Source organism: Peromyscus maniculatus, chromosome 5 (assembly GCF_049852395.1).
Source record: "Peromyscus maniculatus bairdii isolate BWxNUB_F1_BW_parent chromosome 5, HU_Pman_BW_mat_3.1, whole genome shotgun sequence".
In the NCBI taxonomy this organism is placed as follows: Eukaryota; Metazoa; Chordata; class Mammalia; order Rodentia; family Cricetidae; genus Peromyscus; species Peromyscus maniculatus.
Window position 1 is genome coordinate 66,638,333 of NC_134856.1, and position 19,020 is coordinate 66,657,352.

Consider the following 19,020-nt stretch of genomic DNA (forward strand, 5'->3'; position numbering starts at 1 on the left):
AATAAATAAACAATAAAAATAAAAAACCTTCTTTAAACCTTATGATAATTATAGTAGTGTTTAGGAAGAACCAGGTGTTTCTACTTCATTTGCACTTAGAGCAACTCGGTGAGGTGACAGGTCTGCTCTGTCTTTTTTTGCAACTGAAGAACAGTTTATGAGGAGCAAATATTTTACAAAAGATAACAGCAGTTGGGTATATCCAGCTGTAGAATCTAGAATCTTAGTTATGCCACAAGGCTGCTCAGTAAGGAAATAGACCAGACAATTCTTAGTGGTGTTCACTTGAACATTGCCTAGTGATCATGTGTCATTAGGAGCCACAATAGATTCACATTTGTATCTTTTACTTATGGAGTGTTTTGTTTTCTTTAGTACAATGCTTCATCCCAGCAACAAAGAGAAATAATTAAAAGTAGGAGCTTGGACAGGCGACTGCAAGAACCAATAGTGTTAACGAAGTGGAGACATAGCACCATAGTGTTGGACACCAATGACAAGGTAAGAGCTTGGAGAAAATGTGTGGAGAAGTTCAGCAAGGGTTTTGGGAATTGCATTGTTCACAGTGAGTTCTAGCCATTTGTACTCACGTTTATGTAGTACTTTACTGTTGTTAAATGCAATTCTTGGCGAAATATTGACTTCCTTTGAGTACATGTTAATGTTTTATTTTTCCGTTTTGATTATATCGCCCCCTTACTAGCCTTTCTTGTACTGTTCCCACTGAATCCCTTCTCTTTTTTTATTATGTATACAGCATGTATGACAGCAGGTCAGAAGAGGGCACCAGATCTCACTACAGATGGTTGTGAGCCACCATGTGGTTGCTGGGAATTGAACTCAGGACCTCTGGAAGAGCAGTCAGTGCTCTTAACCTCTGAGCCATCTCTTCAGTCCCACTGAATCCCTTCTCAACAAATCTCCCTACTTTCATTTGTTTGCTTTTACAGCCTGTTACATATAATTAGGGTTTCTTGAATGAGCTTGGGTGATACTTGGGCAAGGGCAACTTATCAGTGGCTACACCCCTGAGACTATGATACTTCCTCACCCCCAGTCATTAGCTGCCCTTATTCCCTCAGTGAGGGGTGAGTCTTCATGGATTGATGCCTAGACTTGTCAAGGCTTTATGCAGGCACTCGCTATTGCTTTGAGTTTTTGGATGCAACAGCCACTTCATATCCAGAAGTTTCATATCAGTTCTCCCCATCCTCTGACTCTGAGTTCTTTCTGTCCTCTCTTCCCTGATGTTCCCTGAGCCTTGGAGGAGTGGTGCAGTTATTCTATTTAGGACAGAGCACTTGATAGTCGTTAAGTTCTTGCATGCAAGTTAGTGTTTTTGTCAACATGCACTGTGAAAATATTTTCTTCTTAACTAAATGGCGTTCATTTGTATTTAGCATCAGCTTATTATATAGTAGTTTTTGGCTTATAGTATTCTCAGATTTTGTACAATAGACCAACTTTTTGAGACCTACTGAGGTCTGATGTATGTACTTGACACATTTGAGCTTGTGTGTGTGTGTGTGTGTGTGTGTGTGTGTGTGTGTGTGTGTGTGTGTGTATGCTCATACTATACTGCATATGTGTTCATACATTACACTACACATATACACACACTCTTACAGTATTTTAAAGCCACTTTTGCTATCTTTAATCTCTAGGAAGGTTCATACAACAGTAAAGATTTCATTTTCTCTGTCCCTAGAAAGGCTAGGATCCTACTTGCTTTATTTTCTCACATAGTATTGCTTTCATCAATCTGAGAAGTTATGTTCTTTGATTCTAAGAGGGGATGAATTTTGATACAGGTTTTAGAAAAGATGCTTTTTAAACTTCTTCAGTTACACATAGAATATGGTTTCCTTTCAGGGCATGGTGGACATTTATTGTGCATTTGTAGAACATCAGCCATACCCCTGTTAGAAGATGATGGAAATGATAACATTTTAAACTGAAACACATTACCTTCAAAAGATCTCAGTTTCTGGGGACTCTTTTCTTCCTCTGTAAAGCCACTATCACTTTTCTCTTGTAGAATAATTAACAGGTTTTTCCACGGTCTTGCTCCTTTTCTTTCTTTTGAAGCAGGATCTTTCTCTGTAGCGTAGACTGACTTGGAACTTGGTGACTATCTTAGTAACTTTTCTATTGCTGTGAAGAGACACCATGATGAAGGCAACCTTATAAAAGAAAGCATTTAAATTAGGGGCTCAAGATTAAGAGAGCTATATTCTATGATCATCATGCTGGGGAGCATGGCAGCAGGCAGACATGGTGCTGGAGTAGTAGCTGAGAACTTACAACTGATCCACAAGCACAAGGCAGAGAGAGAGAGTGGGAGGGAGGGACCGACAGACCTGTTGGCAGTAACACACCTCCTCCAGTGAGGCCACATCTCCTAATCTTTCCCAAACACTTCAGCCTACTGGGGACCAAGCTTTTAAATATATGATCATGCCCACGAGGGCAGGTTTCATTCACGGCACCACAGTGACCTTTCTGCCTTGGCCTCCAGAGTGCTAAGATTGTAGGTGTACACCACTGTGCCTGGCTGAAATGAACTTTGTTGGTACAACTTTGTTGGTACTTTCCCCCCATGTTTGGCTACTTTTAGTCTTAAATCCTTTTATAAACAATGTGATTTCATTCAGTTCAAAAGAAGAGGTTGTGTTAGTGCAATTGAGTGTAAATTAGTCTTTGTATGTAAAGCAAGGTAGATTTTTAAAGTGATGTACACACTTTCTATATTTATAATGTGGACTTACAGAACAATAATGAAAGTAGACCAATTTCTGGTTTTTATTTTCAAGAATATTTTATAACTAAATGCAGAAGTCTAGAAGACACACTAAATAAATCACATTTTTAGAATCAGTGTTATTGAAGATGTATTTGAAAATTTATTAGTATTGAGATTGGCCTAGGCAAGTAAGATTTCCCAGAGTTGTTTAATGGGAAATACAGTCAACTCCAGGAACTGGATTATATTTCTAGGTCTATAGAAAACTCGTTGACAAAAGCCATTGTTGAACTACCTCCACTACCTCTTCCAATGAGAATAAAAAGGAATATTTTGGTAAGATATACTTAGAGTTCCTATTTTCAAATATTCTGTCATGTTCAAGGGTGCATGTGCACACAGGCATACACATTTCTGTGAGGTTCAGCTTTAATCTGATCCTTGAAGTCACCTTTACCAAGTATTACTTCATGTCCTTTTTCATAATTGCCCTCAGGCAGCAGCAATGTGACTGTTCCGAGAACAGACATTTACTTATTTTTAGTAGAAATCTCTCTCTTCCAGTTTGCCCTTTGAAATAGATTCACAGCTAATTGCTTCATCAAGTAAATATTTCCATTTCTTTTTATCACCCTAAATATTCCTTCTTAAAATAGGGCAGTCTTTGAGGTTATGAAAAAGGACTGCACTAGAACAAGCTTGTACATAATGGGCATATATAACTTACATTGAATAAACCCACTATTGTGTGGCAAGTGTTGTTACAACGACATGGATCCTAGTTCAGCTGGCAGAAAACCTTGAAAGGAGTAGTTGTGGGTATGACTATGTTTAGTACATCTATGTGGATTTCCTTGATTCTGCTTATGTATGATTCCTACTAAAACTTTTCATGGATGTGAAAGATGTATGTATACATACATACTTACAAAGGTACATAAGTGTACACTTGCTTCTTTACTGTAGTTATAATTATATATTATTACTCATAATTGTGGATTTTATGTATGTAGGACCTATGTTGCTTTTCTTCAATTGCTTTATAGTTTTATGGTTCATTAAATCTTTACTTTTTGAGGCTGTTTTACACATAGAAGTAATGTGACTGAAGTCAGAAAAATTACTCAAATGAGGTGAACTGAAATTTGGATAAGCTTAGTTTGTTTTTCTAGAATTTGGGATAGAATTTGAATATTTTGTCCATCAGTGGTGTTAGCTTTGGTTGTTTGGTTGTAAGATTGTCCTTTCAAAGATTCTTCTCAGTCTTGAATGCTGCATAGCTTCTGTGGATATAAATTGTACCAGGTGCAAACTGAAGATGTTTTTCTAAGTGAATGAGTGTTGAGAACAGAGTTTTGCATTGTTACTTACATTCCTAGGTTTGTTGTCAGAATCTTCCAGTTTCATAAGTGTAGACGTTGGGATGAACAAATGTGGAGATGAATGTTTAGAGGCATTGTTTGGTTGGATTGGAAATTAGTAAGAGATATTGGCATGGCTTTTCTCATTCTCTTTTCCTCAAATTATTGAAAGCATCTAGGAGAATGAAGAAGATTTAAGTAGAAGTAGGTGTTGATACAAAAACTACTTTTCAGTCTTATCCTTCATCAGAAATACTTATCTTTTAGTTTTGACCCTCTTGCTCATTTGCTCCTAGGATATTCTTGTAAACTTAAACATGAAAACATTACCCCTAGTGCATCACTAATCTTTAAATGCTAGATTTCTGTGGTATATGTTTTTATCTTTATATATAATTATTGGAAAGTAACTATAAATTCCTTGAAATACGGATAACAATTAAATTTATTTTCTGATTACTTTAGACTAAAAATTCCATTGTGTCAGTTACATGTAATTCTTGTGAATGTTTCTAGCACAGCCCTCAATAATCGTGTCTATCATACTAATAGCATCTTATATGGTGACTAGTGCATAAGTAATTTTAAATAGGGTTAATTAAAAGGGATACACTATTTTAGTCAACATAGTTGCTATAAAACATGCCATAGTTTCAACTTTAATAAAATCTGTAGTGTTCAGCTCAGTGCTATCCTACTTTTAGAGCTGAGATACAATAACAAGGAAACAGTTATTTTGTTTGCCTTGCTAAGCTCTCCCATGTGAAACAGGCAGAAACAGACATGTTTAAAATAGAGTAACGTTTTTCATTACTTATTTCTTGTAGGATTCTCCAACTACCACAAAACTCTGCTTACCTGAAAATGAATCTTCTCCTACCTCATCAAAGCATCAAGATCCAGTTAGTATATTAGAAACATACAAAATAAATAGCCTAGTGTTTTCAATCACTTTCAGTAAATTAATTTTTTAAAAATATAATGTTGAATTATCTCTTGTGCCTCTATTAAATTTTATTGGCCTTTTAGAAAAATATAATTAGTTTTAAGAATCAAATTTTAATTTGTTTTAAAGCCCCTTTTGTGCAAAATACAGTATTATATGCCATATTTCTAAGTGACAAATTTATGCTTGATTTTTAAAAAGAAAAATTTCCAATCCTGGCAGTGGTGGCACATGCCTTTAATCCCAGCACTTGGGAGACAGAGGCAGGTGGATCTCTGTGAGTTCGAGGTCAGCCTGGTCTACAGAATGAGTTCCAGGACAGCCAGGGCTATACAGAGAAATCTGTCTTGAAAAAACAAAAACAAACAGCAACAGAAAATATTACAATTACATTTCACTTTCTTTCCCAGGCCAGCAGTCTAAAGGTAAGACATATGTCCTTCCTTCTGAGCAGCATGGCTGCCCTTGTGCGTCTGTGAAGTGGAAGGCCTTCAGTGTGGCCAGGGAACCCTGGAGATAAGTCGCCTGACTGGAAACCTCCGAGCAGCTCTTCTTACAGTGTACCTGGTGTCCACCTGATGTTCACACTCTCTGGCTCTTCATGTCACACCCATCTGCTGTTGGCCTGGACCACTATCTCTTACTGGGTGACCTTTAACATTTTTAAGGACAGGACAGCAAGACTACATGCTTGGGCTCCTGGCTGTGTCTCTAGCTCATGCTTCCTGTGTCTTCTTCCCCCACACTACCATAACACTTTGGTTAGTCTCTCAACTTCTCCTCCGCCACTGAGACTCCCCCACACCTCTCTGCCTGGCACCCTGTGCATATTCACCAGAATGAAGTTCAGACATCACTTCCACAGCGAATGTAGGCCAATCCCCTGGGCTAGGTGAAGTTTCTCTGTGATACTCTTCATAGCATAAGTTCTATTTACTTATTTTGTGAAATGAAGAGCAGTATCGGCACCCTCTGTGATCAGCTCTGTCTCTGACTGTCTTTCCCACCGAGGGGTGCTACTGGCAGAACCGGGAATACCCATTCCTGCTGCAGAGCCACGTGGTCACTGCTCAGCAATAAATAAAGCTTTAACATTTTAAAAAGACAAACTTTCATCGCCACTATTTGATGGAAATTATGTTGATTCTGTACAGGCCTGGATTTCCAGACATGCCTCACTTCTTCCCAATCATTCTGACCTTTGTTTTTCTCTTTTCCACATATTTTTGTGGAAATATATGCATGTTTTTTAATTGTTGTTCTCTTTCTTATATTTTGTGGTTCCCATTATGTTATATACTTCCTTTTTATTTTTAATTAGCACTAAGTAAGCTAAGAGATAAGGATGTAAAAGTAGAACATTGTCTTTAAACCCGTTTTTAAATGTAGGTAATACATAGTTCACAGAAACTTCCTCATAGACTATGTTTTAATAGAAACAAATTTCTAAGTAATTGTAGAAACAAGAGTTTGTAAATCTACATACAGTTTCAAAGCACTGTTTGCCAATTTTCTCCCTGTCCATTTGACATCCATTAACCTGTCCTAGATGCAGGGTGCCCTCTGATGGCCACCATAGGAACTGCCTCGCCAGTGTGCCTTCTGTTGGAATCCTCTGTTAACACAGAACAGCTGTGTTGACTCTGCCAGGACCACTATGTTTCCACATAAACAGGGTGCTGCTTTCCTTCCCTGTGCACTCTTCTGCTCTCTTGCCTCCCACCGAGACTGTTACCCCTTTGACCTTTCTCCTGGGTGTCTACTCTCAAGGCCCCTCCTCCTCTGCCTGCCCTGCTTCTAAGGCCTACCTGCTTGTCTCTTCCGTTCATACCTGTTCCCCCTTCTCCCTCTGTGTGAGTTAAAGTCTTGGTGTAAATGTTTAGTGGAAATGAAGGTACAGTTTAGGAGGTTTTCTGAAAATGTGACATTGAAACAGATTCTGCTGTCTACCTAGGTGTTTAAACGTGGCACTTTCCCTGGTATCCTCCATTTCCCCTGTGTGTCATCCCTGTCCCCTCACGTCCTGTGTCTCTCTGGAATGTAGCCTCTTTCTCACTACTCTTGGTCGAGCCCAGAACCTTGGCATTTCTTAGTGTGTCAGGAGATGGGTGTGGCTTTCTCAGCCACACCGCAGACTCTTAATGCCTCTCTTCTTGCTGCATAATTGGAGGGCCCTGGGGTGTGCTCTTTGCTTTTAATTTTTACCTCCTGTCTCCATCTTGTTGACTGCACTTGTTAGTTCAAGGGGCGGCTCCTCAAGGATGCTGCTCTTGATTCTGTTCTTTCTCTTCCAGGGTGAATTCAGTTCTTTTGTCCAGGTTGAGATAGGTGTCTATTTCTCATAACACTCAACATGCTGTGTGATGATTGGTTTGGGGTACTTTCTATACAGTTGGATGTAGCAAGTTTTGTTCTTTTATAGTCAAATGAGAGTACTTAATACTTAGAGCATCGGTACTTCTGTCCTACTCCCTGTGGAAAGTTGCTGACCCCTTTTGAACAGCGCCTAAACAAATGCAGCTTTCTGTTTGTCTGTTTTGTTTCTAGTCAGTTTTATCCATCCGTTGACCCTGGTAGGAATCCCTGATTTTTGTTCTTTCTCATTCCTGCATATACACTGTCTGTCTCTACTGCTGTTCATTTTCCCTCTTTATTTTCATACCTGTATCTGTCCTGCTGCTGCTGCTGCTGCTGCTTTTGTGCTATTCCAGCTGTGGCTCTAAAAAATATCCCAGACTCTCTTCTGTCAATTCACATTAAGTGGCCCGTTCAGAAGGGTTAATGTTGTCACTCTCGTTCTTTGGAAAATTTCTCTGTATCTGATGGAAGGACAATAAATTCAGAAGGCTCTTATTTAATATCTTACACATACTTAAAATTGCATTTATGTAATATCTTGTACATACTTAAAATTGTGTCATTGACATTCTGGTTGAAAGGCAAGAGGATTCTTATCAAATTTGCATATCTGAGATCAAACAGAGTTATGCATTATAAAATAATTGAGGTAAAATTATGACTACATTATTTCCAAGTTTTCAATATGCCAAAAATAGAAGTTAACAAATTTTCAGCTAGAGATGCAATGTTTCAAACATCTTGTATACATTGCAAAGATATTTAATATTATGTTTATTTGCCATACAAAAAAGATTCATATTTTGATGAATTTGCTGAGGAATCAGTCAAATAGAAATAAATTTTGGGGCTGGAGAGATGGATCAGTGGTTAGCATTGCTTGCTGCTCGTGCAGAGGTCCTGAGTTTGGTTCCCAGCACTCATATCAGGCAGTTCACACTGCCTGTGATTCCAGCACCAAGAAACCTGACACCCACTGCTGGCTTCTGCAGGCCTCTGCTTATGTGTGCACATACCCACAGACAGACACATATGCATAATTGGAAATAAAAGAAAATTTTTAAAAAAGAAATTCTGAATTTATTTTCTCTGTATATGTGTTTCAGTTGAGTTATATAATTGCTTGTTGTCTCGTGTACATATTTGGAGTGTTGATAATTATAATAGCCACCAACTCATTTTGGTTAATCCTGTTTATGTAGGAAACTAATACGGTGAGAAAGTATTACTTCATTTTTATCTGCAAGACTTTTAAGATAACATCAACTAGTGATGGTTAACGATAAAGCTAGTGTCACTTTTTCTGGCAAATAAATCTAGTATTTTGAGGGCCCAGATCACGTGGTAATATGTTTAATGAAGAACATACTGGCGCTTCTTCATAGCACATTAAAGTCTATGTAGCATACTAGGTACTTCTGAGTAATTATCAGGCCCTTCATTTGTTCTGTCTAGTCATTATTATGTTCTGACAAGATTAGTACGTTATTTTTCATGTTAATTTTTGTACTATTTATCATCATAACATCACGTTCTTTGAACAGGAAGATGTAAACTTTTTCTGGTGGTTATTTGTGAAACTCTTCATTGCTAGCAAAGTATCTGATGGCTGCTGTGACTTAGGGGAAAAAGGTGTTTTGCTGGATGTGGTTGGGCATGTCTATGATCCTCTACTACCTGTGAATGGTAGAGGAAGGAGGGGCAGGCATTCAAGGCTAGGCTTGGGTTTATAGCAAATTACAGGCCAGCTTGGGCTGCAGGAGCCCTTTCTCAAAAAAAAAAAAAAAGGTCTTTTATTATAAATTACTGACAATACATTAGAAAAATGTGAAATGATTAAAGCACTTTAATAATAGGTGTGCTATATACTAACTGATCTTTTAAGTTTTTAGACTGAAAGACCATTTGGATTCCATTGATTATTATAATTTGAATATTATTGTCTATATGAATGCCTCAAAAAAGTATCACTTTGTTCCATAGGGTCAGGAGAAATATGGATTGTTAAATGTAACAAAAATTACTGAAAATGGCAAAAAGGTTCGGTAAGTATAAAGTCTTTAGTAGTCTTGATGTTTATCTGATTGAAGTAAATGAACATTCTAGTAGAACTGATAAAACGGGTTAGAGCAATTTTCAATAATGTGTTTTCTAGTTTTTTCCATATTCTCTTTGTTAACATCTTTAAAAAGTAATATTCAGAAACAAGAGGACCCTGAAGAAACATTTGCTTTCTTTAGATATTTTTTTTCTTTCAACAGGCAGTTAGTGGTGGTACATAATAAAAAACAAAGATACAGCCGGGCGGTGGTACACGCCTTTAATCCCAGTACTGGGAGGCAGAGGCAGGCAGATTTCCGAGTTTAAGGTCAGCCTGGTCTACAGAGTGAATTCCAGGACAGGCTCCAAAGCTACACAGAAACCCTGTCTCAAAAAACCAACCAACCAATCAAAGACACACTGAGCACTGTAGGAAAAGCCTTCACCGGCTGTGTTCCTGGCTCAGGTCCCCTGAGCAGTAGTGCTTTCTTCCAGAGAGGATTTACATGTGGATGTTTGTATGCACTTAGGTGACATTTTTGAACGTGCTCTGTTTTACATTTGTCTTGGAGATGGTTCTGCTTCATTGCATCAGAGCTGGCACAGCATGTGCTGCTGCAGTATAGTTAGTCACTAGTGAGTTAATCATTATTTATCTACAAGAATGTAACTAGGCCCGCTGTTGGCAGGCATTTAGGGTGCTTACAGTTTTTGCTGTTACACACAGTATCACATTGAGTGTTTTGCATAGATAATTTTGAAAGTGTATAAATGGTTCAGTGGGTAGAAGTGCTTGCTTTGCAAATACCAAGTTCAAATACCCACTACCTATATATAAAAGCCAGATAGGACCATGTGGTGGTAGTGGCCCCCCGCACGCCTTTAATCCCAGCACTCAGGAGGCAGAGGCAGGCTTGGCCTACAGAGTGAGCTCTGGACAGCCAGGCCTACACAGAGAAACCCTGTCTTGGAAAAACAAAACAAAAAAGCCAGGTGGGGCTGCATGTACCTGCCCCCCCCCCAGCATTACAGGGGTTGGAAATAGGCAGATCCCAAGGTCTCACTGGTCAGATAGCCAGTATGACCAACATGAGTTCCTGTTGAGTGAGGCATCCTGTCTCAAGACAGTGAGGCAGAGAGTGATGGAAGAAGTCATTCAGTGTCAGGCTCTGGCTTCTGCATGTGCGTACATAATCGTGTGCACCTGTACACTTGCATGCAAGTACCATACACACACACACACACACACACACACACACACACACACACACACACACACACACCGTTCCCTCTCTCCCTCCCTCCTTCTTTTTCTCCCTTCATTCCTTCTTCCCTCTCTCTTTCTTTTTTTCCTGTCTACAACTGGCTCTGTAGACCAGGCTGGCCTTGAACCCAGAGATCCTCTGCCTCCCAAGTGCTGGGATTAAAGGTGTGTGCCACAACCATTGGGCACATATAATACTTTTTTAAAGAAAGGAAAAGAATTCTCCCATTACAGCTAAAGTTGGAAAGGGAGGAAAACATCTTAGTAGAGAAGGGAGACCAGTAGATGACATGCAAAGAAGTAGAAGCTCCAGTATGAAACAGGCTCACAGATCAATGAAAGCCCCTCAAAACAGCATAAAAGAGTTCCACACAAAATGAAATCGAAAGCAAATTTTAATAACAGTGCTAGAATCTGCACTATATCTAACATGCACATAGACTATTTGGATCTCCTAAAAGAGTGAGTTCTCAGATTGAAAGACAGGGCTGTGTTTAAAAACAGCCTAAAGTGGTTTAGAACTATGAGACTATGAGCAGGGATGTTAAAGTGTGAAAGATAAAGTAGGCGTAGGAACCCAGTAAAGGGGAAGAGCATTTGAAGCATTACAAACACGGATACTGTAAAATGGCAAAGCAGGGAGCTAGCGAGGTGGCTCAGTGGGTGTGAGTGCCTCTTGCACAACCCCGAGGACCTGAGTTTGAATCCCAGCACCCTGTAACAAGCCAAGCATGGTCTCACCACATACCCATAACCCCTGTGCAATAGGGGCAGAGACAGGAGGATCACTAGGATTTGCTGGCTGCCAGCCTAGCCCCAAACAAGAGCTTCAGGTTTAGGGAGAGACCTTGCCCCAGAGGAATAAAATGGAGTGTGATCGATCCTATGATAGAGTGGTGATGCTCTCTTCTAGTCTGTGGGCGTGCACAGGTGCATGCACTTACGCACATGTACATATGCTATACTTACATATGCACATACATACATGTGTGCATAAAATAACAGCTTTGTGAACCGGTTCATGGTTCATGAGTAATAACCATGGATGGGCTAGGGATGTAGCTCAGTTGTAGTGTGTGTTCCACTTACACAAAGCTCTGGGTTTAATCCCCAGCCACAGGTGGAGAGAGGATCAGAAAAAAGTTCAAGGTTGTCCTTGGCTAAGCCCTGGGACACGTTACACTTTATAACGCTTAATTACAGTTTATTATGCTTAATTACACTCTATTGAAAATGGAAAAGTAAAAAACTTTATCTATGAAATTCAAGTATGTATAAAAAGTGATAAAGTAGATCTCATTGATAGGTATTGAATTCTACATTACGAAAAGTAAGCCAGCGTGCATCCTTGCAGGGTTCCCACAGAGCTGGCTGTGTGTAACTGGAAGGGGAGGGAAGCCATACTAAATCTATAGCACTTGGAGTTAACGTTCTTTCTACCTCCCCCAGCAACTGAATTCTCATAATTTTATCTTCTTATTTGTAAATACTGATCTATGTTTGCTATATGAAAAGAAATTTTCTAGGCTTGAAATAGATACAAAAGTAAATTCTGAAGTAATGTAAGACTCACTCCAATGGGAGAAACATGTAAGCAAAAAAATCTTTATTGGAAAATTTAAGATAACAAAGCAGGGAAGTTGAGTTAATTCTGACGAGTATAACACAGTCAGCTTTAAAGTTATTAGTAGGAACATTAGTTGTATTACACATACTTATTGTGAACTTTACCTGTGTATCTGGAGATAGGACAGTAAATCAGTGGGTAGTCTCTTTTAAATTTTTTATTTCATCTTAGGAGCATTTTGTCTGCATGTATATATGTGCACTGTGTGCATACTGATGTCCAAGGATGTCAGGAGAGGACGCTGGGTCCTCTGGAACTGGGGTTACAGATGGTCATGAACCACCGTGTGGTTAGTGGGAGTTGAACCTAGGTCTTCTGCAAGGACAAAAAATGCTTTCAACCATTGATTACCTTTGGGATGTGGACTGGAAGAGAAATGGGAGCCTTTTCCTTTACACCAGCGGCTCTCAGCCTTCTAATGCCGTGACCCGTGAATACAGTTCCTCATGCTGTGGTGACCCCGGCCTTAGAATTATTCTCGTTACCGCTTCATTAACAGTAATTTTGCCACTGTCAAGCATTGTAATAGAAATACCTGTGTTTTCCCCTGGTCTTAGGCAACTTTATGAGAGGTCGTCCAACTACCAAAGGGGTTGCTACCCACAGGTTGAGAACCACTGCTTTACACATTTTGACAGTGATTTGACATGGAGGTTGGAGAATTGTGGGAACTTTTTCTTTACAATGTGTGGGTCCCAGGGATTGAACTCAGGTCATCGAGCTTAGCAGGTGTCTTTACCTTAGCCATCTCACTAGGCTGCCCTTTACACATTTTTTATATTCGGAGTTTTTACAAATATGTGTTGCCTTTGTAATTTAGAAATTTTTAAAATTTTCATCTTAGTGAGCAGTCAGTAATTATGTACTTTTAATGTATTTGATAAACTGCCTGTTGTTCTAAGTATGTTTTATCTGTGTGAAAACAGTTGGGTATTTGGTTATAGGTATTTTGATTATTTACATTTTTGACTAACCTCATTTGTTTTGGGGTGCTTATATGTCAGATTGAGGCACTAAAATGACTATAGATGCCATTAGAATCATCTATCTAGTATAAATAGTTAAGGACTAATCACTAAATTGTGGATAATAGTGATGAGTGCTAAGTAGGTTTTGGTTTCTGAAGTTTGATTGACAGTGTTCCTTTTCATCCTTTTCATGTATAATTGCAGAAAGAACTGGTTGTCTTCTTGGGCAGTGTTGCAGGGTTCATCTTTACTTTTTACCAAAACTCAAGGAAGTAGTACAAGCTGGGTAAGTGTTTTTCCTCTGTATACATGTTATACACTTAAATTATATGAGCGTATAATATCTAAATGTCAAGAGTCTGAATTTCCGAAGTCTTTGAAGCTCATGTGCATATAAAAATAAAAGATGTTTTCCTAAAGATGCATTTTGACTTGCAGGAAACTATTAGAAAAGTCTGGCTGGCCGTGTTAAATTCAGCAGTTGGCTTTATCATTTGAACCAACACCTCACAATTTCAGCATTGCAGAATATTGACTCCTTTTCAGGATGTGAAAGCTTTTTTATTTATAATTATTATTTCAGATCCTTATTTGGAAAGTGGGTGGTCATATGCTGGGCCCACCTTTGCTTGTCTGACCCTTTGTAACTAGGGGGTGACTCAGATGTCCATGTCTAAGTCAGGCAGCTTTTAGGAGACAAAGAAACAGGCTTTCTTTGTGAGTTATTGACACTTTTTATTTTAGTGTTTTATTGGTGTTGTTACTCAGTTACATACAGTGCTACCAAGTTGTGACATAAATTGTTAATGTTGAATGTTGGGGTGGGTCAGCTGTTCTGAATGCAAAGGGTTAGGTGTGTCTTATCCTCTATTCCTAGACAGCCGTTTCTCTTGTTCTTTTTTCCTGTCATAGGTGAGAAATCGAGGTATCAAACATTCAAGTAACTTTAAGACTTTACAAATACTAAGCCACAAATCTGGGTTTAGAACATTGGAATTGGCTCCAGAGTTCACACTCTGGATAGTTCTAGAACTCTTGGTAATTGCAATTAAAGTATCAGTATCCAAGTAAATAAAATTGAAAAATGAAATTATCATGCTGGGCGTGGTGGCGCACGCCTTTAATCCCAGCACTCGGGAGGCAGAGCCAGGCGGATCTTTGTGAGTTCGAGGCCAGCCTGGGCTACCAAGTGAGCTCCAGGAAAGGCGCAAAGCTACACAGAGAAACCCTGTCTCGAAAAAACCAAAAAAAAAAAGAAAAATGAAATTATCCTAAATGTATCTGGAGTGTGTTATATCCAACACTGACCAGCATTTTCTGACAAATACTGTTTTTTTTTCAAATTGGTATAGGATCAGCTTTTCATTCTGTACATCTGTGATGCAGCCATTTAGAGCTGTGCTGAACCTGCTAAGCTACAAGTCCTCAAGCTTGTTAATTCTCAGCCTCTCTAATAGTGCGCTCTAGAAATCCAGATCAGTTGTACAGGAATGTGAGCATTCTAGAATATTTTTTCTTTTTGTGCCTCACTAACCCTTGAATTTGTTCTCTGTTTAGCGGGAAATGTTGGTTTGACTTGTCTTTCTTGCAGTAGATTGATAATTACGTCTTCTTCCTTTTCCCACTGAAATAAAGTGCATGGTGCTCTTTGTGTTAATGCATTTCTGAGGAATTGTGTAATTGTTATTATTTTTTTGTACTTGTGGCTCAACTTTATTAGAAACTGACTGAAGAAAATGAATGAATGAAAGAAATGGAGAAGCAGTTAAGATTAATAAGTAATAACCTAGTGCCTGAAACAGGTTGCATAGCATTCATTTGACAGTTAAGTGAGGCCTAACTGTGGTAGATAAGGTGCAAGTAGACAGGCCAGTGTGGTGGTGGAGGTCATTTAGACAGGTGGGTTTGTATGTGATAAAGTTTTTCTGTTTGAAAGAGAGAGAGAGTGCACATGCTTACAGGTGCCCTAATTTGAATGTGGCACCAGAGGACAACCTGGTAGAATTGGCTACCAGGCTTGTGCTGCACTCCCACTGAGCCATCTCATCAACCTGTATGTGATTTTTTGCAAAATGTAAACAACTTTGGAAATGACATGTCAGGTGAACACAACAACACAGTCATTCATTCATGGGAATCTTGTATTTTGTTTGAAGTTTTTGCTACAGAACACTTGGACACAATTCAGAATTAGTTATTAGTGTGTTAATACTGGCAAATGCAGGTGTGGGATGGATACAATTCATTACTAAGAGAATAAAAGCAGAGTTAAGTGGTCCAGTAAATACAAGTAATCATATTTAAATAGGAAGTATATGAGTCTGTATAATGTACTTTGCAAAAGCTTCATAAATAGCAAGGTTTGGCAGGGTATGCAAAATACCTCTTAGGATTACTGGACATGACTTGAAAGAATTGTAGTTTTGTTTCTCTGCCCCGTCAGCAGGTAGAGTGGACATGGGAAAATGTGTCCCTTTCTTCAGTGGAATCGCGCCTACCTGAGATGAGAGTCTGAGACTGGAAAGGGCCCGAGAGACAGGGACAGGGATGGTGGAAACAGCGTCTCAGTGCCTCTTAGAAGGTGCAGTGCTGGGGCCGAGCTCCGTCACTGCCATCTGCAGTTCCCCATTGCTGTTTTACGTTGAGCTTGAGGTGTACGTAAAGGGTTGCATTGGAAGAGTACAAGATCTAAGCGTTCTAAAAATCCCAAGAGGTCACTGGAAGAAACAGCAGGCTCTCAAACTTACACTCATCCAGACACATGCTCACCCACACTCTTTACATTTCTTTTTTTTACATTTTTAAACCATCATGCTCTTAATGTTTTTCAAAGAGTAGTTACAGTTGAATAAACGAAATACCTGCATTCCACCTGCAATTGAGAAAGCTGCACACATACACTCAAATAAGAGACCCTGCAAATATCAGTAGTTACTGAAGCATTCTTTTAAAAATTATTTGGGAGGGAGACTGACTATGAGAATGTAGGTGCACACGGAGGGCAGAGTTCTAGGGACCGAACTCTGGTCGTCAGGCCTACACAGCGAGCACCTTTATTCACTGAGCCATCTCACTAGCCCGTGAACCATTCTTCTGTACTTTAAAAATTTCCCAAAGTAGAATCGTTTTAGGACATGCATTTCTGTTGTGAATGACTGTCCTATGAACTGAGGTGTTAGCAGATGACTGGCACCTCCACTCTCACTAGGACTTGACATGGTCAGCTGTCTCACAGAGGACAAAGGTCACTTTTGTCCTGGTATTGTAGAGAAAGGGGAAGGCAAGCTGCATTAGACCACATGCAGGAGCTGACTTGGAAGGGGCCACAGGACACTGGCAAGTAGTCCTCAGGAGGAAGGCCAGGGGGTTCTGAGCAGAGAGGCTGGCAAGGTGGCAAAGAGCCAGGTGTGAGTCCTTTCTATTAACTCCACCATGCTCTTTTGTGATGGACCTACTTAGGATGAATTATGTAAACGATTCATCGTAAAAATAAACATGATTTCTGTAATTACAAAATCCTCTAAGTTTTAGGTCCTTGGCAAACGTATTTGGGAGGTTAGCGTGCTAGTGTAGTGTCTGCTTACAGGATTGGCTTCTTAGGCTGCCTGGTTCCTTTGTGCACTTTCTTGTGTGCGCCATTACCCTGTTGGGTGTTGTTAGGAAATCATTTCCTTTCCTTGCCCATCAAGTCCTTCTGCCAACAGGGTTCAGTCTAGGAGTTCTTGCTTTCTTCTTGGAGAAGATCTGTTCATCATCAGATGTACAGTCTTATTCTGTCACTGTTTGTCTTCTAGTTGCGCCCCTTACACCGGTTGGGGTTTTGTTTATTTTGTTTTTGGTGCCCTAAATACATTGACAGGGAGGTGATTTCAGTAAAGTGGTACTATGTTTTGAAAAAGAATGAGAATAATATGTTGTCAAACATAAAGATTCTATTTTTCTGTCATTTTTCATCTCACTGTTACATTTAACTTTTTATTTATATGTGATCTTAGATCATCCTCATCGTCTACAAAACATACTAGCAACTGATTAAATACCTGGTTTTGTTTTACTAACTATATTCAAGCTCTACAACATTTAGGATTTCTCAGTTCTGTCTAGAATGTCTGTTGTAGCTTTATGGTAGATTGTTTGAGTTATAAAGGTAGAAATGTTAAAAATAAAAGTTAACCTTATTTTTGTTTTAGTGATTTCAGTAATAAATTCCATTTGGTCCTATTTCTTGTTTTGTTATAACAAGCACATTTATATAAGTCTGTATTTCTTACTGAAAAACAGAAGAAAAATGAAGTAGTTGAAGCCTGGTCATTTCTCCGCGCAAGGCTGCTAAGTAGAGGACTGCTGTTAGAGCAGTCGGTTATCTACCATGGTGGGTGGGCATGGTTCCAAAGGCAAGTGCAAACTGGCATGACAACTTGGAACAAATGGAACTTCTTCTATAAATTCAGGAAATACCTATAAGCTTTATTACTTGTAGATTGTAGTTCTTCAGTTTTAAAGTAAGAAGCCATCGCAGTACCATAGGTATACTGGTTTTCTATTCTTATGTAGCAGACTAAGTAGGAATTTTAATTTATCCGAGGCATGTCAACAGAATAAGTATGTATTTAATGCACATTTTATTTCTGCTAATCCCTTTCTTGCTTAGTTAACGAAACATAATAAATAGCTAAGTGCTTTTTCCTAACTACCCATGCTACCTGTTTTCCTGTTCGTCTTATAGATCTTATCACGTTGCTAGAGGCTTTTCAGCATCTGACTTATAATTTCTAGCAAAATCTTGAGTAAATGATGTGGCTTATGGTTTTGTGTTTTTGTAAGTCATTAGTTATTGGCAACATAAATAGTTGATTAGGAGGTGAGTCTTGAAAGCACAAAACAGGATTAGGGGATGTTTTTTAGAAAATGTGCCTGGCATCTGCTTGTGACTTACATGTCTGAGAGTCTGGCATTGCCTTTCAAACATAATCTTATATATAGCCACATAGGGTCTGGCATAGTTCCAAGAAACAGAACTGTGAAGCTGCAGTATACCCAAGTCCGCCTGTTTACAAATAACAGCATTACCCGAGTTCCTTCTCTAGGAGTTAACCGTGATCATAGATTGGAGCTGAGGTCTATTAGTTTACAGGTTCGTCAGATTTGGATATACTTAAACTTTTTTAAATCTGAAAAGAGAAGGATTTAAGATCATCTGTTTATTATACATGTTAGTCTTCTTTTTGAATACATATATGCATGTATATCACATAGTCCTTTCTCTTTTTCTGAAATGAAGTTTGGGAGTAATCAGTCCAAACCAGAATTCACAGTGGACCTGAAGGGGGCAACAATTGAGATGGCATCCAAGGACAAATCCAGCAAGAAGAATGTATTTGAGGTAATACATCGTTTCCTAAATAACTCACATTCTTGGCTTTAGTATGTATGTTTTGTTTTAGTGTTTTGCTGTGACAAATTTAGGCAAAGTTTGTAACTAAGTCATCTGTAACATAATGCTGTAAGGGCTCTGTGTGTGTGTGTGTGTGTGTGTGTGTGTGAGAGAGAGAGAGAGAGAGTGTGTGTGTGAGAGAGTGTGTGTGTGTGAGTGTGTGTGTGTGTGTGTGTGTGTGTGTGTGAGTGTGTGTGTGTGTGTGAGAAGTCAGCTTCATTTGCATGTTACAAGAAGTGAGGGTTTCAGGCCTTTGTTTCACAGATTTTCTCTTTACTA

The 19,020-nt window shown here is 39.1% G+C and overlaps 1 protein-coding gene across 9 annotated transcripts in view; it reads left to right on the forward strand.

The window, feature by feature from the left end:
• The window catches only part of Arhgap12 (Rho GTPase activating protein 12), a 105,791-nt gene that overhangs the window by 72,777 nt on the left and 13,994 nt on the right, over positions 1 to 19,020 (forward strand). For 3 of the 9 annotated variants that reach the window (XM_042277933.2, XM_042277936.2, XM_042277937.2), the window contains 6 exons: positions 376 to 501; positions 4,932 to 5,006; positions 5,461 to 5,475; positions 9,392 to 9,453; positions 13,512 to 13,593; positions 18,589 to 18,690. In XM_042277933.2, the coding sequence (XP_042133867.1) occupies positions 376 to 501; positions 4,932 to 5,006; positions 5,461 to 5,475; positions 9,392 to 9,453; positions 13,512 to 13,593; positions 18,589 to 18,690 (462 nt within the window). The remainder of the gene's footprint in view (positions 1 to 375; positions 502 to 4,931; positions 5,007 to 5,460; positions 5,476 to 9,391; positions 9,454 to 13,511; positions 13,594 to 18,588; positions 18,691 to 19,020) is intronic. The other 6 variants (XM_042277934.2, XM_076572420.1, XM_076572422.1 and 3 more) reach the window with 2 other exon arrangements.